The sequence below is a fragment of the Eublepharis macularius genome, chromosome 10, assembly GCF_028583425.1.
Source record: "Eublepharis macularius isolate TG4126 chromosome 10, MPM_Emac_v1.0, whole genome shotgun sequence".
Lineage (NCBI taxonomy): Eukaryota > Metazoa > Chordata > Lepidosauria > Squamata > Eublepharidae > Eublepharis > Eublepharis macularius.
This window is the reverse complement of record NC_072799.1, coordinates 18,644,726-18,667,572: the sequence shown is the minus strand read 5'-3', so window position 1 is coordinate 18,667,572 and position 22,847 is coordinate 18,644,726. Positions and strand designations below refer to the sequence as shown.

The 22,847-nt window shown below is 42.4% G+C and overlaps 1 protein-coding gene across 3 annotated transcripts in view; it reads right to left on the bottom strand.

The window, feature by feature from the left end:
• AFF1 (ALF transcription elongation factor 1) overlaps window positions 1-20,286 on the bottom strand; it is a 187,507-nt gene extending 167,221 nt beyond the window's left edge. For all 3 annotated transcript variants that reach the window (XM_054989575.1, XM_054989576.1, XM_054989578.1), the window contains exons 1-2: window positions 20,142-20,286; window positions 8,856-8,918 (exon numbers count right to left, since the gene is read on the bottom strand). In XM_054989575.1, the coding sequence (XP_054845550.1) occupies window positions 8,856-8,890 (35 nt within the window). In that variant the 5' untranslated portion in view covers window positions 8,891-8,918; window positions 20,142-20,286. The remainder of the gene's footprint in view (window positions 1-8,855; window positions 8,919-20,141) is intronic.
• Between the last annotated feature and the right edge of the window lie 2,561 nt (window positions 20,287-22,847).

The window sequence follows — 22,847 nt, the reverse complement described above, 5'->3', positions numbered from 1 at the left end:
ATTTTCTCCGAGGGCAACCCACTGAGTTCCACCACCTCTTTTCCCAGAAAAAAAGCCCTGGATCTCAGAATGCTGTTGATGAGTATAAGCACGACATCATAGGTGCAGGGGTTGAGCATTCTAGAAGTTTCTAGAAGTTTCTAACCTTTATGGATGCAAAGATCCAAAACCAGAGAGTGGAGCTAGAGTTCCTATACCTCATAAAACTTCTTACCCATTCCCATTAATTAGAAAAATCAGGGTAAACTTTGTAAACCAAAGCACACACATTTGCAGAACTGTGCAGAAGAAGAAAATTTGTGTTGATTGAGCAAACATGCATAAACTATACCCCTCACAGAATTTTGGGTTTTTTTAATGCAAAGCATTTAAAAAGCTTTGGCAGAAAACATGGATTACACACTGCCTTGCTTCTATGTTACAAATAATATTTATTCAAAATATTTCTAAATTGCCTTTCTGTTATTAAAATGGCATCCCAAGGTTCTCACATAATTAAACACACATGCAATAAAAATCATGAAGTTGCCATCTAAAACCAACAGTAACCTAAAACAGATTAAAATAGCACTAAAAGTAAAAGTATCAATTTAAAACTAATAAATAAAAAACACAAGTAATAACAACATTCGAATTATATACCGCCCTTCAGAGCAGTTTCCAAAGTATGTTGTTATTATCCCCGCAACAATCACCCTGTGGAGTTGGTGGGGCTTAGAGAGCTGTGACTGATCCAAGGTTATCCAGCTGGCTTCAAGCGGAGGAGTGGTGTGAATCAAACCCAGCTCTCCAGATTAGAATCCCGCTGCTCTTAACCACTACACCAAAAACAGAATAGACCAGAAGTCTAGATTAAACTAACATAGTCTAGATTAAACTAACATCACATCAGGATGAAAAAGCAGGGACAGTAGCATGATAAACATTATCTCACACATTGCAAATATTCAGTAGTTAACGGGTTTTAATAACCAGGGCACAATGGGGTTGCAGTGTGGGCAGAGCAGTTCTATGGTTTTCCTATGGGATGTTAGAAATTGTTTGCAATGCTTTTATTTGAAAGATATTTTGAACTAAATCTCTATCTAGCTACTGGAGGAATTAAGACATTTTATCCAAATTTAGAAACCTTTTTGTGGGGATTAATGGACAAACAGTTGGAAAATCAGCATGGTATTTTATTTTTATATATGACTACAGCAGCTAGGCTTTTATATGCACAAAAATGGAAAAGTACAGAATTGCCTTCAATCAAGGACTGGATTATGAAAATGATGGAGTTAGCGGAGATGGCTAAACTTACAACTTTGATCAGAGATAAAACATTGTCTATTTTTATGGCTAACTGGAACCACCTTATTGACTTTCTGTGTGAAACAAGGAAAAATGATTTGATAATTTGTGGTTCTGACTCTTAAGAAGACAAATTTGGGAAAAAATAAATAGAAGGGGGCAGTATTGGAAAAGGAAATTTTAGACAGATTAAAATCTAAAGTATGATGTTTGTTAAAATATGATAGGCGTTGTAGAGAAAAATGGAAAATGAAACGTATTATTGTTTTCTGTTATTTCTAATTTTGGTCTTTTCTTTTTTATATGGTCTTTATTTCATTTATTTTTTTGCCCTTTTTACTGGGCTTTTAATTCCATTAATAAAATTTAAAAATTCTTGTAAAAAAAAGATATTTTATCCAAATTTAGATCTTTTCCGCGAGGAGTTTGTTCCTCCAGCTCAGACACATCATATTTTGATTTTTTCGGATAATTAACTATAGTTTCCATTTCAGTATCACTTCTGCAGGAGCCATCAAAAACGACAAGGATCTGGAAGAACCAATAGGTGGAAGAAAGAAAAATTGGGACAGTCCATCATACAAATGCCAGTAGCTCAAAATAACCCATATCTTTCCAATTTCAAAGCAACATTGTTCGGTGGAGGGAGCTTTCTTCCAGCTGAGCACATGGGCTACAAATATCAAACTAAGTATAAAGAACAGACCTTTCTACCTTTTTTGTCCTGACATGGAAAAGGAGTTGATAAACTGGCGTCAAACCGAGGCAAATTATCAAAAGTCCTAAACAGAGCTGACTGTAAGACGAGAATAAAAACTCGCTCACATAAACATCCAAAACCACATCCAATGACAGGAATGCACAGTTCGCAAGGCACTAATGTAATCCCGCAAACAGACACTTCTACAGTACACAAACTCTGAGAAAAATACACAAAGCTGACGTGATGAAAGTGAGCTCTAATCCCTAAAGTTTATGCTAGAATAAAAACTTCAGTCTTTAAAGTGCCCACCTGTTTATTTACGCTGCATCAGGCTAACACGGCTACCTCTTTGGAATTACCTCATAAAGCTGAGAAACCCCTCCCAAGGAGAAAATAAGATTATTGATCTCTACCATATGGTAGCAAAATCCCCATCAAGTTTCTTTCAGAGCTAAAGACTCTTGACTCATATTTTCTTTTTCAAGTAAGATTTGCAGCTAACGCTGTGTGTAAAAAAAAAAAAAATTCAACCAATCACTCAATTATTTGGCATGCAGAGAAAGTCCCATTACGCTTGCAAGCAAACAAAGTGAAGGGGAGGCCTATTAATTAACACAGCCCCCATTTAGGTCCAGTGAAGATTCTTCTGCAGGAGGAGGTGAAGAAGGTCAGCTGCGTATTGTGATTCCAAGTACTTCCAGCAGGCAGGCAGTCAGCTTTTCAATTGCAAACAGGGCGCTGGCCCCAGTCCGAATGTCCCATTGAGGGAGATTTCAATAGCTAGGCCTCCACACGTCCTCTACAGTGCTGCACAGCCAAAATAACCAGTTTCCCAACTGAGATTGCAGATGTGCCTTGATTCCACTGGGCCAACAAAAATGCACAAGAGAATGCTGAGCAGGGAATTGGAAGGGGTATCCTATAAATACCCAGCATGCACACATCCGAGAGAATCCACTCCAGTCCTCTTCCCCCTGTCTGTCACCACTGCGGAACCATCACAGACTATGTACACTGTTCCAGAGGAGTTAGCCGTGTTAGTCTGTAGTAGCAAAATCAAAAAGAGTCCAGCAGCACCTTTAAGACTAACCAATTTTATTGTAGCATAAGCTTTCGAGAATCACAGTTCTCTTCGTCAGATGCATGGAGGGCAGTTTCTTTCTGCCCTCCATGCATCTGATGAAGAGAACTGTGATTCTCAAAAGCTTATGCTACAATAAAATTGGTTAGTCTTAAAGGTGCCGCTGGACTCTTTTTGATTATGTACACCGTTCAACCTTATCTACAATATTTAGGATTTAGCACACTCATTGTCCTCCTGGGGAAGACAGCAGCACAGCAAAGAAAGACACATTTTTAGTGTTCAGATGCATTTCACAGTGGTAGGATTACACCATAGGAGAAGCAGCGCTAGCTTCCTGTTGTGGTGAACGTGGAGGGGCCATAACAGGAATACCCTTCAAAAAGCAGAAAAGCACGCAAGTTCTGAGAAGGACTGAACTCGAGTTTTGAATTTGAGAAGGCCAGGAAAGAAACAAACACAACGTTGAGTTAATTTGCAACTGAGAGCAAGTCCCGGTTCCCAGTAAAAAAAAGGAGCAAGAAAAGGTATTTATGACCAAACACTATCTTAACTAAGCAGTACATGGCTTAAACTGAACCAAACTGCTCTTCCTTGCCTTTCTTCTACAACTCAACAATCCTTAAAGCTTTCGGCACATTTGCATTAACAGAAATCCCTGTGAAAGCAAATTAAATTCACATTTGATACATACAGAGGATCAGTAACTTGACCCTCAGCAAACTATTCATGAGCTAGGATTTAAAGCAGGTTTACATGCCCGTACTGCTGAGGAAAAACAAACTGGGACAACACAGCCCTATTACTAGTGGGGGTAGGTGGGGCAATCACACCAAAGGGACTAAACCTGTATACAATTTGCAGTGAATAGGAAGACGCGTTCACCTTTCATGTATACACTAACACATCTGCTCATGAGAACAAGGCAACACAAAATAAAAACAAGGGACCACCAGTATGTGGACAAATGCAGGGTTAAATATGTGTGTTGAGGTCTACTCGCCGCTGAATGTAAACCATAAGAACGACTCATCCTCAGATTTATTTATTCAGAATATGTATCTGCTGACTCTTCAGAGACCTAACTATTTGTTTAAATCATGTAACAATAAAAAGCACCACCAGATACCAGCTCCATCAGCAATACAATAATTGGCACAAGGCATAAAATCAGCCATGGGAGGAAGAGGTGTGTGTGTGTGTGTGTGTGTGAGAGAGAGCAGTCTCACAACCCCCCCCCCCCCGTAGAGTTTTAAAGGCAAGAGTTACAAACAGAGGTTGTTTGCCATTGCCCACCTCTGCACAGTGACTCTGGACTTCCTTGGTGATCTCCCATTCCAATACTAACCAGGGCAGATCCCCCTTAGCGTCAATGATCTGACAAGATTGGGATAGCCTGGTTAGGGTAAGGTAAGGCGAGCATATAAAGAAACAAGGATGGGATAAAAAGAAAAAAATTAGCTTGATGCCTAAATGGCAGCATGGCAGGCACCAGGAAAGCCTCAAGAGAGGGCATTCCAAAGATGAGACACCTCTGCTGAGAACGCCCTGTCTCTAGCTGCCACTCATCTCCTTTCTGCAGATAGGAGTTCAGAGAACAAGATTTGTGGTAAGGATCTTACAGCTAGACAGAGCATTTAAAAAAAAATCCATTACTTCGAAACCAGTCCATTTGTTTCTTAGGAATTCCTTTCAGGTTTTCGAGCATGAAAAGGAGGACCTAAGTTCTCTAAATGTATATATGGCAATATACAAAGAACACCATGTACTACGCAGCTGGAAAAAGAAAGAGCACCATCTTTCCTTCACTCTCAAAATGCTACCCTTGGTTTACATTTCCATAACAATGTCTACTCACTCTCACCTGCTTTCAATGGCAGGCTTCACCCATGTGCTATTCAGGGCCTTCTCCAATACATCACCAGAGGTGCCAAACTATGCGTGTGAGCTAGTTCCAAGATTTATTGTATTTGTTGATTAAATTTGTACACCACCTTTCAGTAATCAACTTCCAGGTGGGCAGAGAGTCTAGAACTCTTAATTTAAGCTTGGCAGCCATGTTGGCCTGCAGTAGAAGAGGAAGAATCAAATCCAGTAGCAACTTAAAAGACCAATAAGATTTCCAGGGTATAAGCGTCCAAGAGTCAAAGCTCCTTCCATTAGATATCCTTGGTCAGGAAGAACCATTTGTAATGTCTCACAGCATGCTGGCACATACTTCTCATTTGTATACAAAACTGGCTATGGAGGATCAGGCCAGGATGCCCCCTGCCCACATGAGTTGTCCTAGGAAACCTGCTTAGTCTGCCTGTATAGTTGAGCCAGCCTCGAGATGAGGAGTTCTTGTCAAGGACTACCAGTTCACCAGGATTTCTGTTGTCCTTCTCTAACCAGAAGCCAAACTACTACCACTACCTATTATTGTTGTTGTTGTTATTTCGATTTATAAACTGCCCATCCTCACGGGCTCTGGGTGGTGAACAACAGTTAAAATCAATAAAAACAAGAAAACAATTCTAAAATCAACATACAATAAGCAATAATAAAATAAATTAACCAAGTACATTAAAGTGCAATGGTGGGGAGAACCCCCAACCCCAAAGGTGGGAGGCCAACATGGCACCGCCCCCTTCAACCACTGAACGCCTGGCGGAACAGCTCTTGTCTTACAGGCCCAGCGGAACGATATGTCCCGCTGGGCCCGGGTCTCCATTGACAGAGCATTCCACCAGGCTGGGGCCAGGACTGAAAAGGCCCTGGCCCTGGTTGAAGCAAGGAGGGCTTCCTTAGGGCCAGGGACCACCAGTAAACATTTATCCGCTGATCGAAGTGGTCTCCGGGGAACATACAGGGAGAGGAGATCCCAAAGTGGCTACAGCAAAGGTGGTAGCCAAACTAGCCTGTTGTCATTTTGGGAAGCCAAATCTTTTGGTTTAATGCAGGGCACACTTTTTTTTTTCAAAAGATGCCCGTATGTGGAGGCCTATGTATTTTTCTTGGGCTTTGAGAGCAATGTAGTCAGAAAAACGGGCTCTAAAGAGCAGGGGTCATTTTGTAGAAAAAGAGCTGGAGGAACTCGTTAGCATAGCTCATTAGCATATGCCACACCCCTTGACATCACCTATCCTGGCTGTTTTGGACCCAATCCTGGCCATTCAGGGCTGAAATTGGGCCCAAAATGGCAAAAAGGGGCTGAAAATGGCCGTAAAAGGGCCCAAAATGGTCAGGATTGGGCCGCTGCTGAGTGGGAGAGTGATCCACCACCCGTCAGAGGCTCGATCCAGGCCATTTCAGCCCCAATCCAGGTCAAAATGGGCCCAAATGGCAGAGAGTCAGGTGGGCGGGGCCACCTGACATGTGACCTCTTTGGGGAACTGCCGGAACTGCATTCCTGTGCATTCCCCCTCAAAATGAGCCCTGCTAAAGAGTGATAAAGTACCTTGATTAATATGTCAGTTGAACAAAGTCCACATCCACGGGCAGAACACAATGTCCTCTTTGGACTCACTACAACTGTCAGATTCATTTTGATATGTTATCTGATCCAGGATAAGAAAGAGATAGAAGTTCAGATAGTACTCAAATTAGTCTGGAGGATTTATTTAGCTTTTAAAATTTGAATGCACTTCTTTCTGCTCCAGGCACACCAATACAAAGCAATGCAAATTCATCTCACTTCACTAAAAGCCTCAAGAACATGTGAGAGAGCTGATCGAGTTCAATTTGGGGTGGGGGGGAAATATCACACAGCTCCCCTATTTGTGAATAGGCTCATCAGCCCATCTTCTTGTAAATAATCTCTCCTCTGATACGTCAAGCAGCAAACATGTTATCCATGTAAGCCCAGAACACAGAAAGCAAGCTACAAAACAAATACTTTAGGAACTGGTGGTGGAGGAAAGTGCCATCCAGTCATAGCTGACTTATGGGCAACCCCTGCTGGGGTTTTCAAAGCAAGAGAGTCACAGAAGTGGTTTGCCATTGCTGCCTCTGCAACCCTGGTCTTCTTTGAAGGTCTCCCATCCAATTACTAACCAAGGCCGATCCTGCTTAGCTTCTGAGATATGACAAGATCAAGTTTGCTTGGGCTGTTACCGGAGGTTAAAGGCACAATTTTCCTACCCAACCTGCCACTGCTTATATTTTATATTGCTGTAAGCTGTCTTGAGCACCTTTGGAGGAAAGGCAGCTCATAAATGTTTTAAATAAACAAAAACAGTACTTGCCAATTCCTGTTCTACCCCATGGTTTTGTCCTAATGGAGTATCATCCATTGATATGCAAGCAATGGGTGAGATTATTAGCAATTTTGGAACACAGTGTCATCAATATATTTCTGAAGCCCAACTCTATTTTATTTTTGTATCTGGCCCAGCGGAAAGTTCCTTGAATCCAGAAGGTGTCTGGATACTGCTATGGACTAGATGAGAACTAAACGGAGTGAAATTGAAATGAATCCTGGTGGTTTCTTGTGACTTTCACATAAATCATTTAGACCAGAGAGGTAACTCAGAAGTTTTCAAGAAAATACATGCAGTTGCTGTAACGTGGCACTACATTTCTCCCACTGGGGGAATGCAGCAACGCTCTTCTGAACTGGTGTGCACAGCCTAACTCTGTGAATCAGCGTTAACAGTATATAGCCCTACAGTTCAAGCTCGCTTCTAAAAAAATCTTCCAAGGAGCCACTCTGTTCTTCAGACAATGATCATACATTAGGAAATGTGCTTTACTACACAAAACGACTCTCTTTCCAAGTGATCGAGCTCCATAGTAATGTAAGGCTCCTCATTACAGAGATCATGCAAAGTACTGAATACTAATCATAATAATAACAGTGTGCTTATATACCGGCCTTCTAAACAGATTAGTGCCCCACTCGGAGCAGTGAACAAAGTGTTATTATTATCTCCACAATACAGCTGGGGAGCTAGGGCTGAGAGGAGTGGCTTACCCAAGGCCACCTGCAGAGCTCATGGCAGTCATGGGAGTCGAACCAGCAGAGTGCTGGCTTGGAGCCCAGCCGCTTAACCACTATGCTACACAAATATTACGCTTACATATTAAAAATAAGTTTAACTCAAGCACATGGCACACGCACCAATTATATATAAAACCTCAAAAAAAGAGAGAGAATATTAAAATGTGAAATGACTCTCTTTTCTATACAAGTGACATTGTGCACAAAGTTTACAATCCTGGGATCAAATCTGATACAGTTACCAAGGTCCAGATATGGTGATCTCTGAACTATCATACTGGTTACCTGCTAAAGGACTATGGCATCAAAACTGACACCCTTAACTCTCCTGCATTTGACAAACCCAAGGTCTGTTCACGGGAAGTTAAAGGGAGAAGTTGTAAGGCAGATTTCCATGCACCATAATAATATAAGCCATGTTCTGTTTCTGGAGGTGCTGCACAAAGAATGCGTGAATGCCATCAACCACCTTTCAAATGTTGAAAGAGCCAGTGTTACACCTTCACTTCAAAGGTACACCTTCGTAACTTCAAAAAACCACCATTTTGTCCCCAAAACTGCAGGACAAAGGGGCTTCTTTCAGCTGTAAATGGGTTTCCTCTTCCGTATCTAACAAGTAATATCTTGTCCATGTAAAGATGATGAAGCAATGCAGGTTTTCCTCACTCAACGCCTCAAAAGGTACTTAGAAAAAGGAGATCAGATAGTGACTTTTTAACAGATAAGTTTAAACACAACGCAGTGAAAGCAAGTTCAAATTATATCCACTGTGTCATCACTCTGGATTAAAATCTTACCTGTTTTTGCTACTTGGAGTGTTTGTGGAAGCCATCTTGACAATTCAGCGTGAATCAACTCATCTGGAAGTGAAAAAAATTGTAAACAGCCATCAAATGAAGGTTTTTTTTAGAAGAAAATTATCAGCTTATGCACCTTTTTAAAAAATGGCAAGCTCGTCACTGAATCTTTTCTTCCCCATGAGGAAGTCTATTCATTCCTATTGTAAACAAAATTATTTATTTATTTACAGCCTGCCTTTCTCACAGGAGACTAGCGTTACCAGCCTCCAGGTAGTGGCTGGAGATCTCCCGGAATTACAACTGGTCTCCAGGCTACAGAGATCAGTTCACCTGGAGAAAATGGCTACTTTGGGGAGTGGACTCTATGGAATTATGCCATGCCAAGGTCCTTTCCCTCCTCAAACCCCACTTTCTCCAGGTTTCTCCAGGTTTCACCCCCTAAATCTCCAGGAATTTCCCAACTTGGAGCTGGAAACCCTACTGGAGACTCGGCAGATTGCAAAATTTAGAAAGCAAACAAATGATGCCGTCATACAATGCAATAGGACTAGGATACAAAATTAGAAGACAATGCAAAAAAACAACAGCCTTACTCTAAACAATGCAAAGAGGAGTTACAAACCTAAAAATGAGATAATTCCACGGCTACTGTAATCACTGGCCCTTCCCAACTGCACAAGACACACTATCAGTAATTGTTATCGGTATCTGCTCATTTTATGACACATGGGGGGGGGGTCACTTGACATCATTCAATTCTCCCTAAAAGATGTCCTTTGCCCTCATACACCTCTTTATTCCTGGCTGCAAATGCACACCACAAATTCTTTGTTTCCCAGTTTAAAAATATACTACAACTATCACAAGATTAGCAACAAAACTGACCTAACTCCAAAATGAAAACAATGTACTGCACAAAGTCATCATGACAGACCACAGTTTTGGATAAAGGGGTATCCTCTCTTTGACTGGACAAACAATGGAGGGTAATTTGGTTTAGTTTTTGTTGGTTCCTGAATGTGGTTGTATATTTTAGGGTAATGTTGTTTTGTGGATATTTAGCGCTAGTGGATTTTAAGGATTTTTAAAATAATTAAGAATAGTTTTAATTGGAATGTTTTTGTGTAGCCATATCTTTCCTATTCACCATCTTCAGCCATTTTACTTGTTTGAATAAAAACATCAGAATGGTGCTTGTAAACTAGAGTGATGAAGGCTATAGTGTTGGACTTTGTTGACCAAGGGGACTTGGATTCCTCAAGAGTAACCTTGACTGAATCTTTATTTCTCAGCCTAATTTACGGCACAGGATCATCAAGTGTATACCATTTGGTAATGGCACGGAGATGACTATTGGGCCTCATGTACTTCACAGGAGGAGAGAGATAAAACGCAACACACACACAAGTACATTTAGTCATGTTTTATTACATTGTTTTCTAACTTTAGAATCCACTTTTATTACGTTGTATTATATGTCTATTATACACACGGGGCGGCTGTTTCAACTTTTGAAAATGGCACAGGGGGAGACAGCAGCCCTTTATTCCCCTTGCACCACAGTCCCCAATAAGATGAGGCCCCTACAGAATTTTCAAAAGTTAAAAAAAAATATCTAAAATGGCATCACATCCCTATGGCAAACTTGGGGACGTGGACTCTCATGTAGTTCAGCCCTTTCACTGTTCCTATTGCATTGCTACATTTTGTAACGTGCCTTGAGTATCAGTGGGAATGGTGGACTATAAAGGAAATAGAAAGTCCTGTTCTTCAGCAGCTGAAAAAAATCTCTTCTCTTCCCTGTCTGCTGGACGCCCCCTCCCAATCGCTTTCCATAAAGTGTTCTGAAACACCCAGGGCTTTCCTTTAAATCAAAGCACAAGAAAGCTGCTCTCTTTGAAGTGGTTTGCTGAAAGCAACACCAAGTTTCTAGGTTTTAGTACAGGATATGCTGCCAGTATAGACTATTATCTGGTGGCAACTCCTTGTAGTGGCTAAATGGCATGCAAAAGGAAGGGGGAAGGGAGAGAGGAAAGGCTCTGCTGGAACTCATGAAAGTTCAAGGAGAAAGGTAAACAGCATGAGCTGGAACAAGTTCTAATCACTAAAGAGGCATTTATGGTAGGCTGGGAACCAGAAGATTACAGACTGCCAAGGGCTGGCCCAACCGCACCAGCCAGTTGAGCTGTTTCTCGCAGCCAGCAGATGAAGCAGGGTGCAGTCAGGGAACAGCGCTGCAGGGACCCCTACAATGGCATGGCATTGAACCCTGCAGGGATCACCATTGCAGGGCACTGGACCCTGGTTGAACCCATTGCACCAGTGATGAACCCATTGCACCAGTGATCACCACTGCAGGGCACTGAACCGGGCAGTATCACCACTGCAGTGTGGGCAAGCAGAAGGCAATAGGAGCTGCATGACTTAAATGATCTGAAAAGTCACAATCGAGAGAACTGAGAGAACGATTAACGCCTCTGCAAGAATACCACTTTGTAAGACCTTTCAAGCATTGTTGGTATACCTGCTCTCCCCACGACTACAAAATGCCAATTAAAAAGTAGCTGCCACTGGAAAAGCATGTTTTAACATTTGCAGACTATTCCAATGAATTAGAACTTCTCACTGTTTGGAAATGACCAGCAAGCCAACTAACAAACTCCCCAAACAAGGAAATGCCCATTGTCAAGACTAGGGAAAAGAGAAAATGCTTGGAAAGATGGGGCCAGAAGAGAAAGCAGGCCAATTCCTGACAAAGAGAGGTGCGATCACCTTTAGCATCAACTATGGCTTGTGATAGTAGAGAGCTTTACTCCTTTCACCCCTGCCAAAGGACCGGGAAGATGTCCAATCTGCAGTCTTCTACTCATGCATGGAAACAGAAAATAGAAGAGGAGGAGACAGACATGTCTCATATCAACATGCTGAACAACAGAGGGGCTCAAGAGAAGAGTGCGCAAATGCCAACTCCCTAACTGTGGTTTAAAAGGAAAAGGTGCAAGCACCGAGTCATTACTGACCCATGGGGGGACATTGCATCATGACGTTTTCTTGGCAGACTTTTTGTTACGGCGTGGTTTGCCATTGCCTTCCACAGTCATCTACACTTTACCTGAGTCAACCCTGAGACGGCTACCTGAACCCAGCTTTCGTCAGGATCGAACTCAGGTCGTGAGCAGAGCTAGGGCTGCAATACTGCAGCTTACCACTCTGCGCCACGGGGCTCTTAACTATGGTTAGGAGAACACTTTTTTCTCCCCTCTTCAATACCAGTTCCCCCCCTCCCCTTTTAAATGGTCTGTTTGAACTGCAACATACTGTCAAAATTGAACACAAATCCAGGGGCATCATAAAGACTAACAAAATGTATCCCAACATGAGCTTTTGTGAATCTGACCTAAGTTCATCATGTACATGAAGGATTCTTTCTGAAGCCAGAAGTATTTATACTCAAAGCTGCAGAAAATTGTGTGCAGGGTGTGTGCATATGTGGTGTTGCACTATAATTGCACTAACCAGTTAAGCAAACCAGAATCCCCCTTGTAATCAGTTAGAAGCGAGTTTGCAAAACAGCAGATGGCAAAGAACCCAAATTCAAAAATGCAAAGAGAGTACTGCTGGACCCATCTAATCCAGTTTCAAAGAGTGGCCAAAGAGAAAAGTATTACAGGATGGAAACTTGATGGAAAGCAGAACAGAGAAAGGCATCTTCACCCTAATAATTGGAAGTGGACAGGGCACCATGTGACATTTCTGTCCTAAGCAGAGTTATACTCTTTTAAGTTCATTGAAGTCACTGGGCTTAGAAGGCTTTAAGTTTGTTTAGGAAACACTATAAAAGAAAAGCAGCAAGTGCAATGTGTTTTCTCATTCAATGCTCCTCTACCATCAAAGTTTTGAGTATACTGAAGTCATTTTATAGAACTACACAGCCGTTGTCTACAGTCAGTTCTCAACAATCTGAGATACCAATAAACCAAATTAGTCCGGCAAAACCTGTTTTGTGCAATCATCATGGACTGTTATCTTGACCCAGCTGAGAGCTTTCCGGAACATGAATACATTTTGAACATGAGAAAATAGCCTGGGAGAAAAGGTAACATATAATTTAGGTCACACTTTTCAATTAAGGAGGCTCTCGACGATCTTTGCTGGCCCACACATTCATTCTCACTAGATCACACAGGTTCCTTAATAGTGGCTCCAAAATACTTGTCGGCATATTCTCTCTCCCTCTTTCTGCATTCTTATAGATTGTGAGTTCCACGCTAGCCAATTCATGTACAGGATAACAATCTCCAAGGGTTAGGAGGCAGCAGTCTGGTGAGTATGGGAAACATAGAAGGGCTTGGCTCCAATTTTTATTGCGTTATAAGTAGGCCACAGAAATTGATACCACCAAAAAATCGTAACATTCCATCATTGCTTGTGATGGTTTAGGGTAGAGTATGACCACCTTTCATTGTAGCTACTTCAGAGAACAAAATGAAAAAGAAAAGAAAAACAACAGGTAAAATCTGAACCAGGACATTGTTCCTCAAACTGTTTGAACTCAAGCCCTCTCTAATCTTATTTTCTGCCAAGCCCCGCCACAACAGCTCACTGGTAACCTTCTGTTGGGCAGCTTAACTTCCAGTTATGGATTCTGGACTAGATGGGATGGCTTTTGTTCCTATTTGAACAGCTCCAGCAGAATACCTGAAGTTGTAAGAACATAAAAGCAGGTGTGATGAATCAGACCAGTAGTCCATCTAGTCCAGCATCCAGCAGCAGGTCCCCCAAATTTACAAGGAGGCCAAAGCTTCCCCGTTGCTCCCCAGTGATATTCAAGAAGAGGTTATTTTCTCTTAACATCATCATGGCTACCAGTCATCAGTGGACCTTTCCTGCACGGGATCTGTCCAATCCCCTTTTCAAACCATCTAAGAGCTAAACTACACAAGACGAAATCCACGAGGACACTCAGGTGAAGGGCGTCACAATGTTAGCAGGGAAGCCAAGTTTTAAAAGACAGATTGGAAGGCGCTGTCAATTTCCCCTCTCTACAGAGCCTGCAAAGATGGCTCCTCAGAGGGTTTATTTCCTCTCTGCCTCCTAGAAGGGGAGGTGAAACTGACAGAACTTTCAGGAGGTGAAGAGGAAATAAACAACCCCGCTGAAGAGCCATCTTTGCTGGCTCTGTAGAGAGGGGAAATTGACAGCGCCTTCCAATCTGTCTTTTAAAACTCAGCTTCCTGGCTAACATTGTGACACCCTTCACCTGAGCGTCCTCGGTAATGTGTCTCTTGTAGTTTAGCTCTAAATTAGTAGTCAGCAGACACTGCTGTGTTACTATCTTTCCTCCATCCTGAATTAACTGCTTATCAGTTTCCCTGGGTCCTCCGAGTTCTAAGAATGAGAGAAGAGGAAGAGAAATGCTCTCTCCATTCTTTCTCCATCCCACAGGAAAAAAAAACATACTTTATGTCTTTCTTCTAAACTAAAGAGTCCTCTACCAACGTAACCTCTCTCTCTCTCTAGGCAAGGAGCTCAATCCACTCAATTATTCTGGTTACAGTTTTTCTGCACCTTTTCCAGCATCTCAATATACTTTTCAAGATGTACTGTCCAGCATGGTACAGAGCGTTCCAAATGGGGCTGCAGCTCAGATCTATCAAAGGATATTACAATGCTGCCCACATGTTTTCAGTCCATTTCCTAATAATCCCTAGCAAGGAATCTGCCTTTACAGGGCAGGTTCTAAGTTGGGGGGGCAGGCTTGGAAAGAGAGTGCCCCTACACCCTCAAAACCCTCCGCCTCTTGTACTCCCAAGTCCATGCACCACTTCTATGCTGTTCCCCAACAGCACTGGGCAATGCTTGCAGCTTAGAAGGATAGGTGGCAGGTGGGCTTGTGAGTGAGCATGGTGAGGGAAGGGCAGGGAGGAGCAGCAGCAGGTCCCACCAGAAATCCTGGGGCTTCAGCATCTGTCCCAACTTGCAGTATGCTGATGCTGGCCCTGTACCATTCTGACTACTGCTGCACACTGAGGGTCTAAATTGTGTGCATTTCAACAGGTTCCACATGGAGGCCCAATTCAGACTACGACCGTGGTGGGAGGAGAGGCAAAGTTAAGCCTTCTCCCTGCTCCTGAAATGGCCCCAGAAAGTTACAATTTGCCCCACTGGATAAACTTACACATACCCCTATCTGTGAACAGAGCACCTAACATTTTTTAAAACTTAATTTTCAGGCATGCAGGGGTCAATTCTGATCAGGACTGCAATGTGATTGGATTGTAGGCTTAAGTCTCTCCCCTCCCCACCAAATTCCTGATCTGAAAAGGCCCCAAGAAGCCCTGCTTGGATTATATACCATCAATTGTTGGTGAGGCAGGATTTCCCTTTGAGAAGCCATGCTGCCATTTCTTCCTGTTATAAGGCTTGTTCTTCTACAAGTGCAATAATTCTTCCTCGAACAACAACTTCCTCCAATGTATCTGGAACAGATCCTAGCTAGTCTGTAAAGTGCAGTTCAAGATTTTAAAGTATTTGCAAAGTAATAAACAATAAGCAGCTTTGGGAAAACAGGCTCCTTCTCTCCCACTGCTTTGCATCATAGTTTGCAAGCTGAAACTGAGCTTGTGTATGCGATGGGCAAACAGGAAAAAAATATACCCAGAGACAGGAGAACATATGTTTGAAACAGAAGGAAGCACCATCAGTTTTGCTTTCCAGTGCAACTTAAAATTGGCAATGCGGCTCCAAAACAAAATAGCTCCTCTTGTAACTGGATGGATCTTGCTTTGCATACAAAATGTAAATTGCAGGGAAAGGGGGTGGGTGGAGTACCTACACATGCGTACCATACATACTGTAAGCACCCATTTCTGTACATCACTTTTTCCATCCCTTTAACATAAGGCTGGATGTTGGAAATAGACCGTGCACATAGGACGACCTGAAGAAGAGAGAGCTCCCACACTCTTAAATGGAGATCAACGAGAAGTCGTTTTGGCATGAGCCGCTTCACAACCATGACAATTGTCCTGGAAGCAGCCATGCTAGGCTGGAAGAGAGATGAAAATAACTTACATTTCTTACTGGCATTATCTCTCAGGAGGCCTTGAAGCAGAAGTTGGGAGATAACCACTTCAACCGTATCAGAACTCCATACACCCAGTATTGGCTTACTTTAACCCCTGAGCTGGCTCCACACATCATTGGATAAAGTACTGTTGTTTCACTGTCGTAACCATTCACCTCTCACTTGCCTCATCTACTCCTAGTCTGCTGCAGGCTTGCGGCAAAACCAACCTACACAAGAAAAATGCCGGAACCCGCACAAAACACACTACAAGGTGTACAAAATAATATCTCTATATTCCATACAGTGAATGTATACAATACATGCAATAAATATATATCTTCGTCACTGTAAATTTACAGTCCGTTATAATTCTTCAATCCATTAGTTTGTTACAGTCCTCTTCCTACCGTCCAGTAACTTGTGAGAACTATATTTTCTGAGAACTAAATTTTCTGAAAGCCCAATGGCATCTGTGGCACTCAGTCAGCAGTCCAATTCATAGCTTCCTCCTGACTGCAAATAAATAAATCCAATGTGCAATGCTGTCTCCGGCTGAAACTCGCCCCGCATTCGGCCAACAAGTTGGCCGGGAGATTGGCAACGAGCCTGCCAGCTTCTTAATATGCTTGTTTCGGCAATTCTTCCTCACAGCCCGTATCTAGACCAGCCACAATGTTCATGTTACCAGTCCATATCCGATATAGCACCTGCCCCTTGCAAGTGCTACTGCTGTTTAGCGTGGTTCCCCACTGTTGGAGTCATGACAACTTGTTGGCCGAATGCGGGGTGAGCACCATGTGCAGCACCAAAACGCTCACTCTCCCCGATCATCTGTCTCACCTAACACTGATTCTCCTGCCCTACACTCCCACAAGCCCCAGCGCAACCCACAATTAAGCCTCAAAATAATTTTTTTTTTAAAAAAATGTCAGCCTTATAGCGCTATAGCGTTATTCTGCCAAGGGCGGGAAACCTCTGCTACCTATCACGGTTGGCTTTTGGGTTGGCCCAGCACAACATTGGTATAATAGAAGAGTGATATAGCACAAATATGCAAAAAAAATTGAAAAGGGGCGACGGGATTTTTAGGGCCCCGTTTCCAAAGGCACTTTGACTGACGGTCGAATTGCACTTTCCCCTTTTAATGTGACTGACTGAAAGCGCAAGCAGTCATCAAAAGATGGGAGAATCCGTTCTAGTAACAATAACAGAAGAAACGATTTCTAGTGCAAAACTGATGAAATAAGGGCCCGTGTGACGACGGCCCATGTTAACCTATTGCAGTCAAAACAAAGAGTCTTCTGACACCTAAAGAGTCACATACATATTGTGGCATAAGCATTTGTGCGGCAGAAACCTCGATGTGGTAACCTCAGTAAAGAACATAACATGCATACGGGGAGAAGGAGGAGGATCATTTGATAAAGCGAAGCCAAGCAATATGTGAAATTGGCTGATTCCACACACGTTGCATAATGCACTTCCAATCCTCTTTATAGGTCATTTGGAACAGATTTTTTTGTGTGCAGAACAAAAAATCCACCTCAAACGATTGACAAAGTGCATTGAAAGTGCATTATCCAATGTGTGTGGAATCAGCCATTATCACACAGAACAGAAATGAAACTGAGATCCAATCAAAAAAGGGAAAGACCCAGTGAGACTGGGAGTGACACATTCCCAACTGGTGATGAATTGGCAAGGCAAGAGGAATATTGCACACCCACTCTCTCATTGGATACTCTTTTGGTTAGCTGTCATTTTCATATGAACAGTATGTCATCTAGCCTCTTGGCTTCACTGCTAAGTATATTTCCCCAGCCGTGTGTGTATATATAATATCGTGAACATAGCCTACCACCGCTTGCCTACTGAAGTTACCGCATGATGCGCCTGGCCCACGAAACATCATGCCATGATAAAATTTGCTGTTCTTTAAGATGTCACAAGGTTATCCTCCAGAGAATGAAAATAAAGCAAAATGCACAGTGCTAACTAGAATTAAAAACAAACCGGGAAGTGTTAAGAAAGGAGATTTTTTTCTTTAAAAATTAACATTGCTTCTCAAAGCTTCACCCATAATACCAAAATGCAACACTCCCACTGGCCTCAGGTCTATACTATGAGAGATTATGCCAAACAGTTAAACCAATTAAATTAGCACATTTATATGAGGAGGAGGAAGAGAAAGAATCTTCTGCTCCGTGGACGCTCAGAGGCCCTCCCCTCTCCAGCAGCTCTCAATGAAGTTATGTTTTAGCAATAGCAGAATTCTTCCACGTCAAGAAGAACAACAACATGCTGTTAAGTCTCAGCCAACTGATGGCAACCCATCCATGGGGCATTCCAAGCAGGAAAGGAGCAGAGGTGGTGCGGTATTTGCCTTGCTTGCGCAACTCATGTCTTCCTCGGCGGTCTTCCACCCAAGTACTAACCACGGCCAACCCTACTTTAGCTTTCAGGTTCTGAGCAACTCAGGTTATTCCGACTGCTATGCAATTCAAGAGGAGCTAAAAATGACCAGCTGGGGAGATGAGCAGCTATGCAAACTTGTGCACGAGACTGACGAAGCGACCTCTAGTGGGCAGGATTCTACTCAACTTTCTAATGCTGATGACGAGGTCGCGGAAAGGAGCCATTTATTAGCACCTACCATAAATAAATTATTATACAACAATAACAAACCCAGCATCATCTATTACACAATCTGTTTTGTAATTCAGTGGATGACTTAAAACTCACTTTGGCATTAAGTATTCATTTGGCAACAGAGCAATAATATTGACTGTTTCCACAGTGGTTTCAGTGAACAAAGCCCCTCACATGTTTTAATGCCTGCGACAGCCCTGTAAGGTAGGCCATTGCCATCCTCCCCCCCATATTGCAGACAGCAGAAGGGGAAATGAGGCAGCTGAGGAGAAGTAGCTTAAAGAAGCCCACTTCTTGAGTTTCTAGCAAAGGCAAGATTTTAAAACAATTCTTCTAGCCTGCGCCTTCCACTCAATGACTTTAAAGCTACTTCACACATCCAGGTTTTATTTGATTTATTTAGGCAATGCATATGACGCCTCTCTAGATTAGTTTTTAATTTGTACTCAGGAACAGAACATTTTATGAGAGACATTTCTAGACCTGAAGCAAGCTCTGAATTTCTTGCGTCTCTCCCTAGCAGCCCCATCAAGAGTGCTAGAACTACTACGAACAAAGACAGGTTTTATACATCAGAAAATACATAAAGGTAGATATCTTCAAGTATTTACAAACATCAAAACACTGTTAAGTAATGGGTACCTGAGACCCATTTCCTTCTGTCTAGGTTGTCTAGACAGGGTTAAGGTGCCCATCATTTCCCCCTAGTTACACAACTGTTTTGCACACACTACAAATGCAGGTTTAGTACTCTATGGATCATACAAGTGCATGGCCTAGGAGGCAGACTCTGTGTGCCAGTCAGATGTACACATGGTACCATATAGACACTTTTCCAGCCACAGATTTTGTGGAGGGACTCACAGCAGGAATAAAAAATAAGTTATTCAGTTTAAAGGAATTAGTAAAGTGCATAGCATGTGTGTGTGTGTACTTAATGCAGAAAGAACAACAACCAGGATAAATATTATTTGATTTAAAATACAAAGAAAACGGCAACTATAAGGAATTCAACATAGTAAAATTAGGTAACAAAAGGTGGGAAAAGATGACACTCATTTGAAACAAGCAATCCACTTCAACCACGCTTAACCAAAAGAAGGAATGGATTAATGCTGTATGCCTTTTTCAAGTTTGATGCAGCGAGGTAAAAATGCATGGACTATTATCAAAACAGATCTCGCTTTCGTCCCCAGCACCTCCACAGATCTCCCAAACAGGATCCCACCTCCCAACAGGTATTTAAGGCACCAGATTTAGCACCTTTCAACCGTTCGCAGCCCGGAACTCAACTGTCATGTGATTGTTTTTAAACAGCAATTAAATTGGGGACGCCAGAACACCTAATAGGATTAGCAAAAGCAGCCCAAAACTCTCACGCAGGGAGGGGAAAGAAAAACTCCAGCAAAACTTTTTTTTAAGTAACTCCATCTGGCTTCGTTGCTTTTCTCCTCCCCGTCCCCCCCACCCCACTCCCCTTGCCCGAAAAGAAAGCACTCCCTGCTCTTTGCAAAAGCAAAAAGAGTTGTTGGGGGTATCTTGCGGTTTAAAAAACGGGCTCTCACCTTTGCTAAACCAATGCAAAATCCCAATCCCGAGACGGAGAAGGGGTGCCTGCTTCACCCCCAGAAAAAGCAGCCGCCGGTGGGAGGAGGATTCAGGGTCTCTCGCGCCCTCCCCGACCTGTTGCTGCTGCAGCAGCTGTCGAGGCTTCGCCCTCATTACTCAGCCAAAGAGGCTGGACTCCGTCGAAGCGCGATTGGGCGCCCCCAAGCAAAACAGACAGCCCAGCTGGAGTCTCTGGCCCCGCCCCTGGGCTCTGGACACGCCCCTTCGAGGAAACCCCTCCTCCTTTCCCTCCCTATGCAGCCCGAGGCCAAGAGACCCCGGGGATGCCCGAAAATGCTCGTTCAGTCTCTCTCCGAGGAGACTGCGCACGCGTTCCACAAACTTGTTGCAAAATTAACTACAAGGGTTTTTTTTTTAATGCAGCGCGTCAATAATGTATTGGTATTATTGTTCCAGAGGAGTTAGCCGTGTTAGTCTGCAGTACCAAAATAGCAGAGTCCAGTAGCACCTTTAAGAACAACCAACTTTTATTGTAGCATAAGCTTTCGAGAGCCACAGCTCTCCTCGTCAGATGCGTATGCATCTGACAAAGAGAGCTATGCTCTTGAAAGCTTATGCTACAATAAAGTTGGTTAGTCTTAAAGGTGCTACTGGACTCTTTGGTATTGTTGTATTAAGTTTTTATTAATAATAATTATACAATTAATAATAATATACTGCTTTATTAAATCGTTACAAATTGGCATTTATATACCCTATTACATTGTTTCGCGTAGGTAGTCCTCTTAGTCTGCAGGAAACCAGCAGGATATGAGCCCAGTGGCTCCTGAGAGCCCAGTAAGATTTTCAGGTAGATCAAGAAGGGTAGTACATGCATCTGACGAGGAGAGCTGTGGCTCTCGAAAGTTTATGTTACAATAAAGTTGGTTGTTCTTAAAGGTGCTACCGGACTCTTTGCTATTTTGGTACTGCAGACTAACACGGCTAACTCCTCTGGAACAATAATACTAATACATTATTGACACACTGCATTTTAAAAAAAAACCCTTGTAGTTAATTTGCAACACGCTTGTGTTGCAGTAGCATGTATAAGATTAACAAAATTTGTGGTAGGGTATGAGCTTTTGTGAGTCACAGCTCACTTCAGATATCTGAAAAAGTGAGCTGTAACTCACACGAAAGCTCATACGCTACCAAAGATTTTCAGAGTATGAGTTTTCCAGAGTCAAGGCTCCCTTTTTCAGATACAGGGAGGAGTGGAGATCTCTGAGCTTTTATATCCCAGTCAAGAGATGGGAAGGGTGAAGCAAAGAAGTGAGTCAAGTTCTTTTCATGGGGTTGATAGATTTCCATTCCATGTGGATGAACGTGGGGCCTTCCATGAAGATAGTGTCAGGTGGGTAGCCATGATGGTCTGCAGTGGAACAGCAGAGTTTGAGTCCAGCGGTGCCTTAGAGACCAACAAGATTTTCAGGGTATAAGCTTTCGAGTATCAAATATGTGAAGTATCTGAAGAAGGGAGTTTTGACTCTCGAAACTTTATACTCTGAAAATCTTTTTGGTCTCAGGTGCCACTGAATCAAATCCTATTACATTTTTATTGAAGTGTTTTTGAAATGGACTGTACTGACTCATGCTTTGTAATACGCCTTGAGCCTCAGTGAGAAAGGCAGACTATAAATAACTTATATAAATCATCATCACCATCATCATCTGAAATATTTAAATATTATGGAGCTCTCCTTCCTTGATAACTCGCGTCAAAACAAACTCACAATAAATAATCATTTGTACAGCAGCTGCCCTGCCAGTAGCAAGGTTACATATCTTCACTTTTAAGAGAATTCTGTTTTTTAAAAATCCCTTGCTCTAAGAAGCACAGGGCATCTGTCTTCCCCTTCCTTCTTTCTGCCCTCACAATAGCTCAGAGAGGTATACTGAGAGAATTAAAGGGGTGAATAAAGTTCATAGCATGTACGTATGCATATAATGCAAAAAGATAAAACAATAGCCAGGATACATAATATTTTACTTAAAAATCAGAGAATACTGAGCTTGTAAAGAATTGAAAATTTTGTAATTGGATACCAAAGAACGGAACAGGTGATGCTTTGGTATTTGAAATGAACAATGCACTTCAGCCCACCATTAACCAGTCAGTGAGTGGCAGATCGGGGATTTGAGCCTGGGACTCTCAGTTCTAGTCCAAACACAGTGGAATCCTAAACAGAGTTATACCTATCTAAATCTACTGACTGACTCCAATACCAAGTCTTGAGTGAAGGAGAAATTTTCAACTGATGCTTAAAAATGAACAAGAGCAGCATGCCGCTGTAGTGAGAGAGTAACGAAGCATACACACTACGGACCCAAAAGCCATATCTCTCATGGCCATGATCCTGCACCCCAACACCACTCCTTACCTTGGTATGGAAAAAGTGTATATATAAAGTGCCCTCAAGTCACATCCGACTTATGGCAGCCCCAGCAAAGGGACCTTCAAGGCAAGTGAGAAGCAGAGGTCTTCATCTATCATTGATGGGAAGGATTGCAGCTATCAAAATGAATATACTGCCACCCGTTGGCATTAATCCTTTTTTGAAGAATTAAACAAATCAATATCAAAATTCATCTGGCAAGGCAAAAAGCCAAGAATTAAACTGAAAGCATTACAAGATTTTAAAGAAAATGCCGGCTTCACT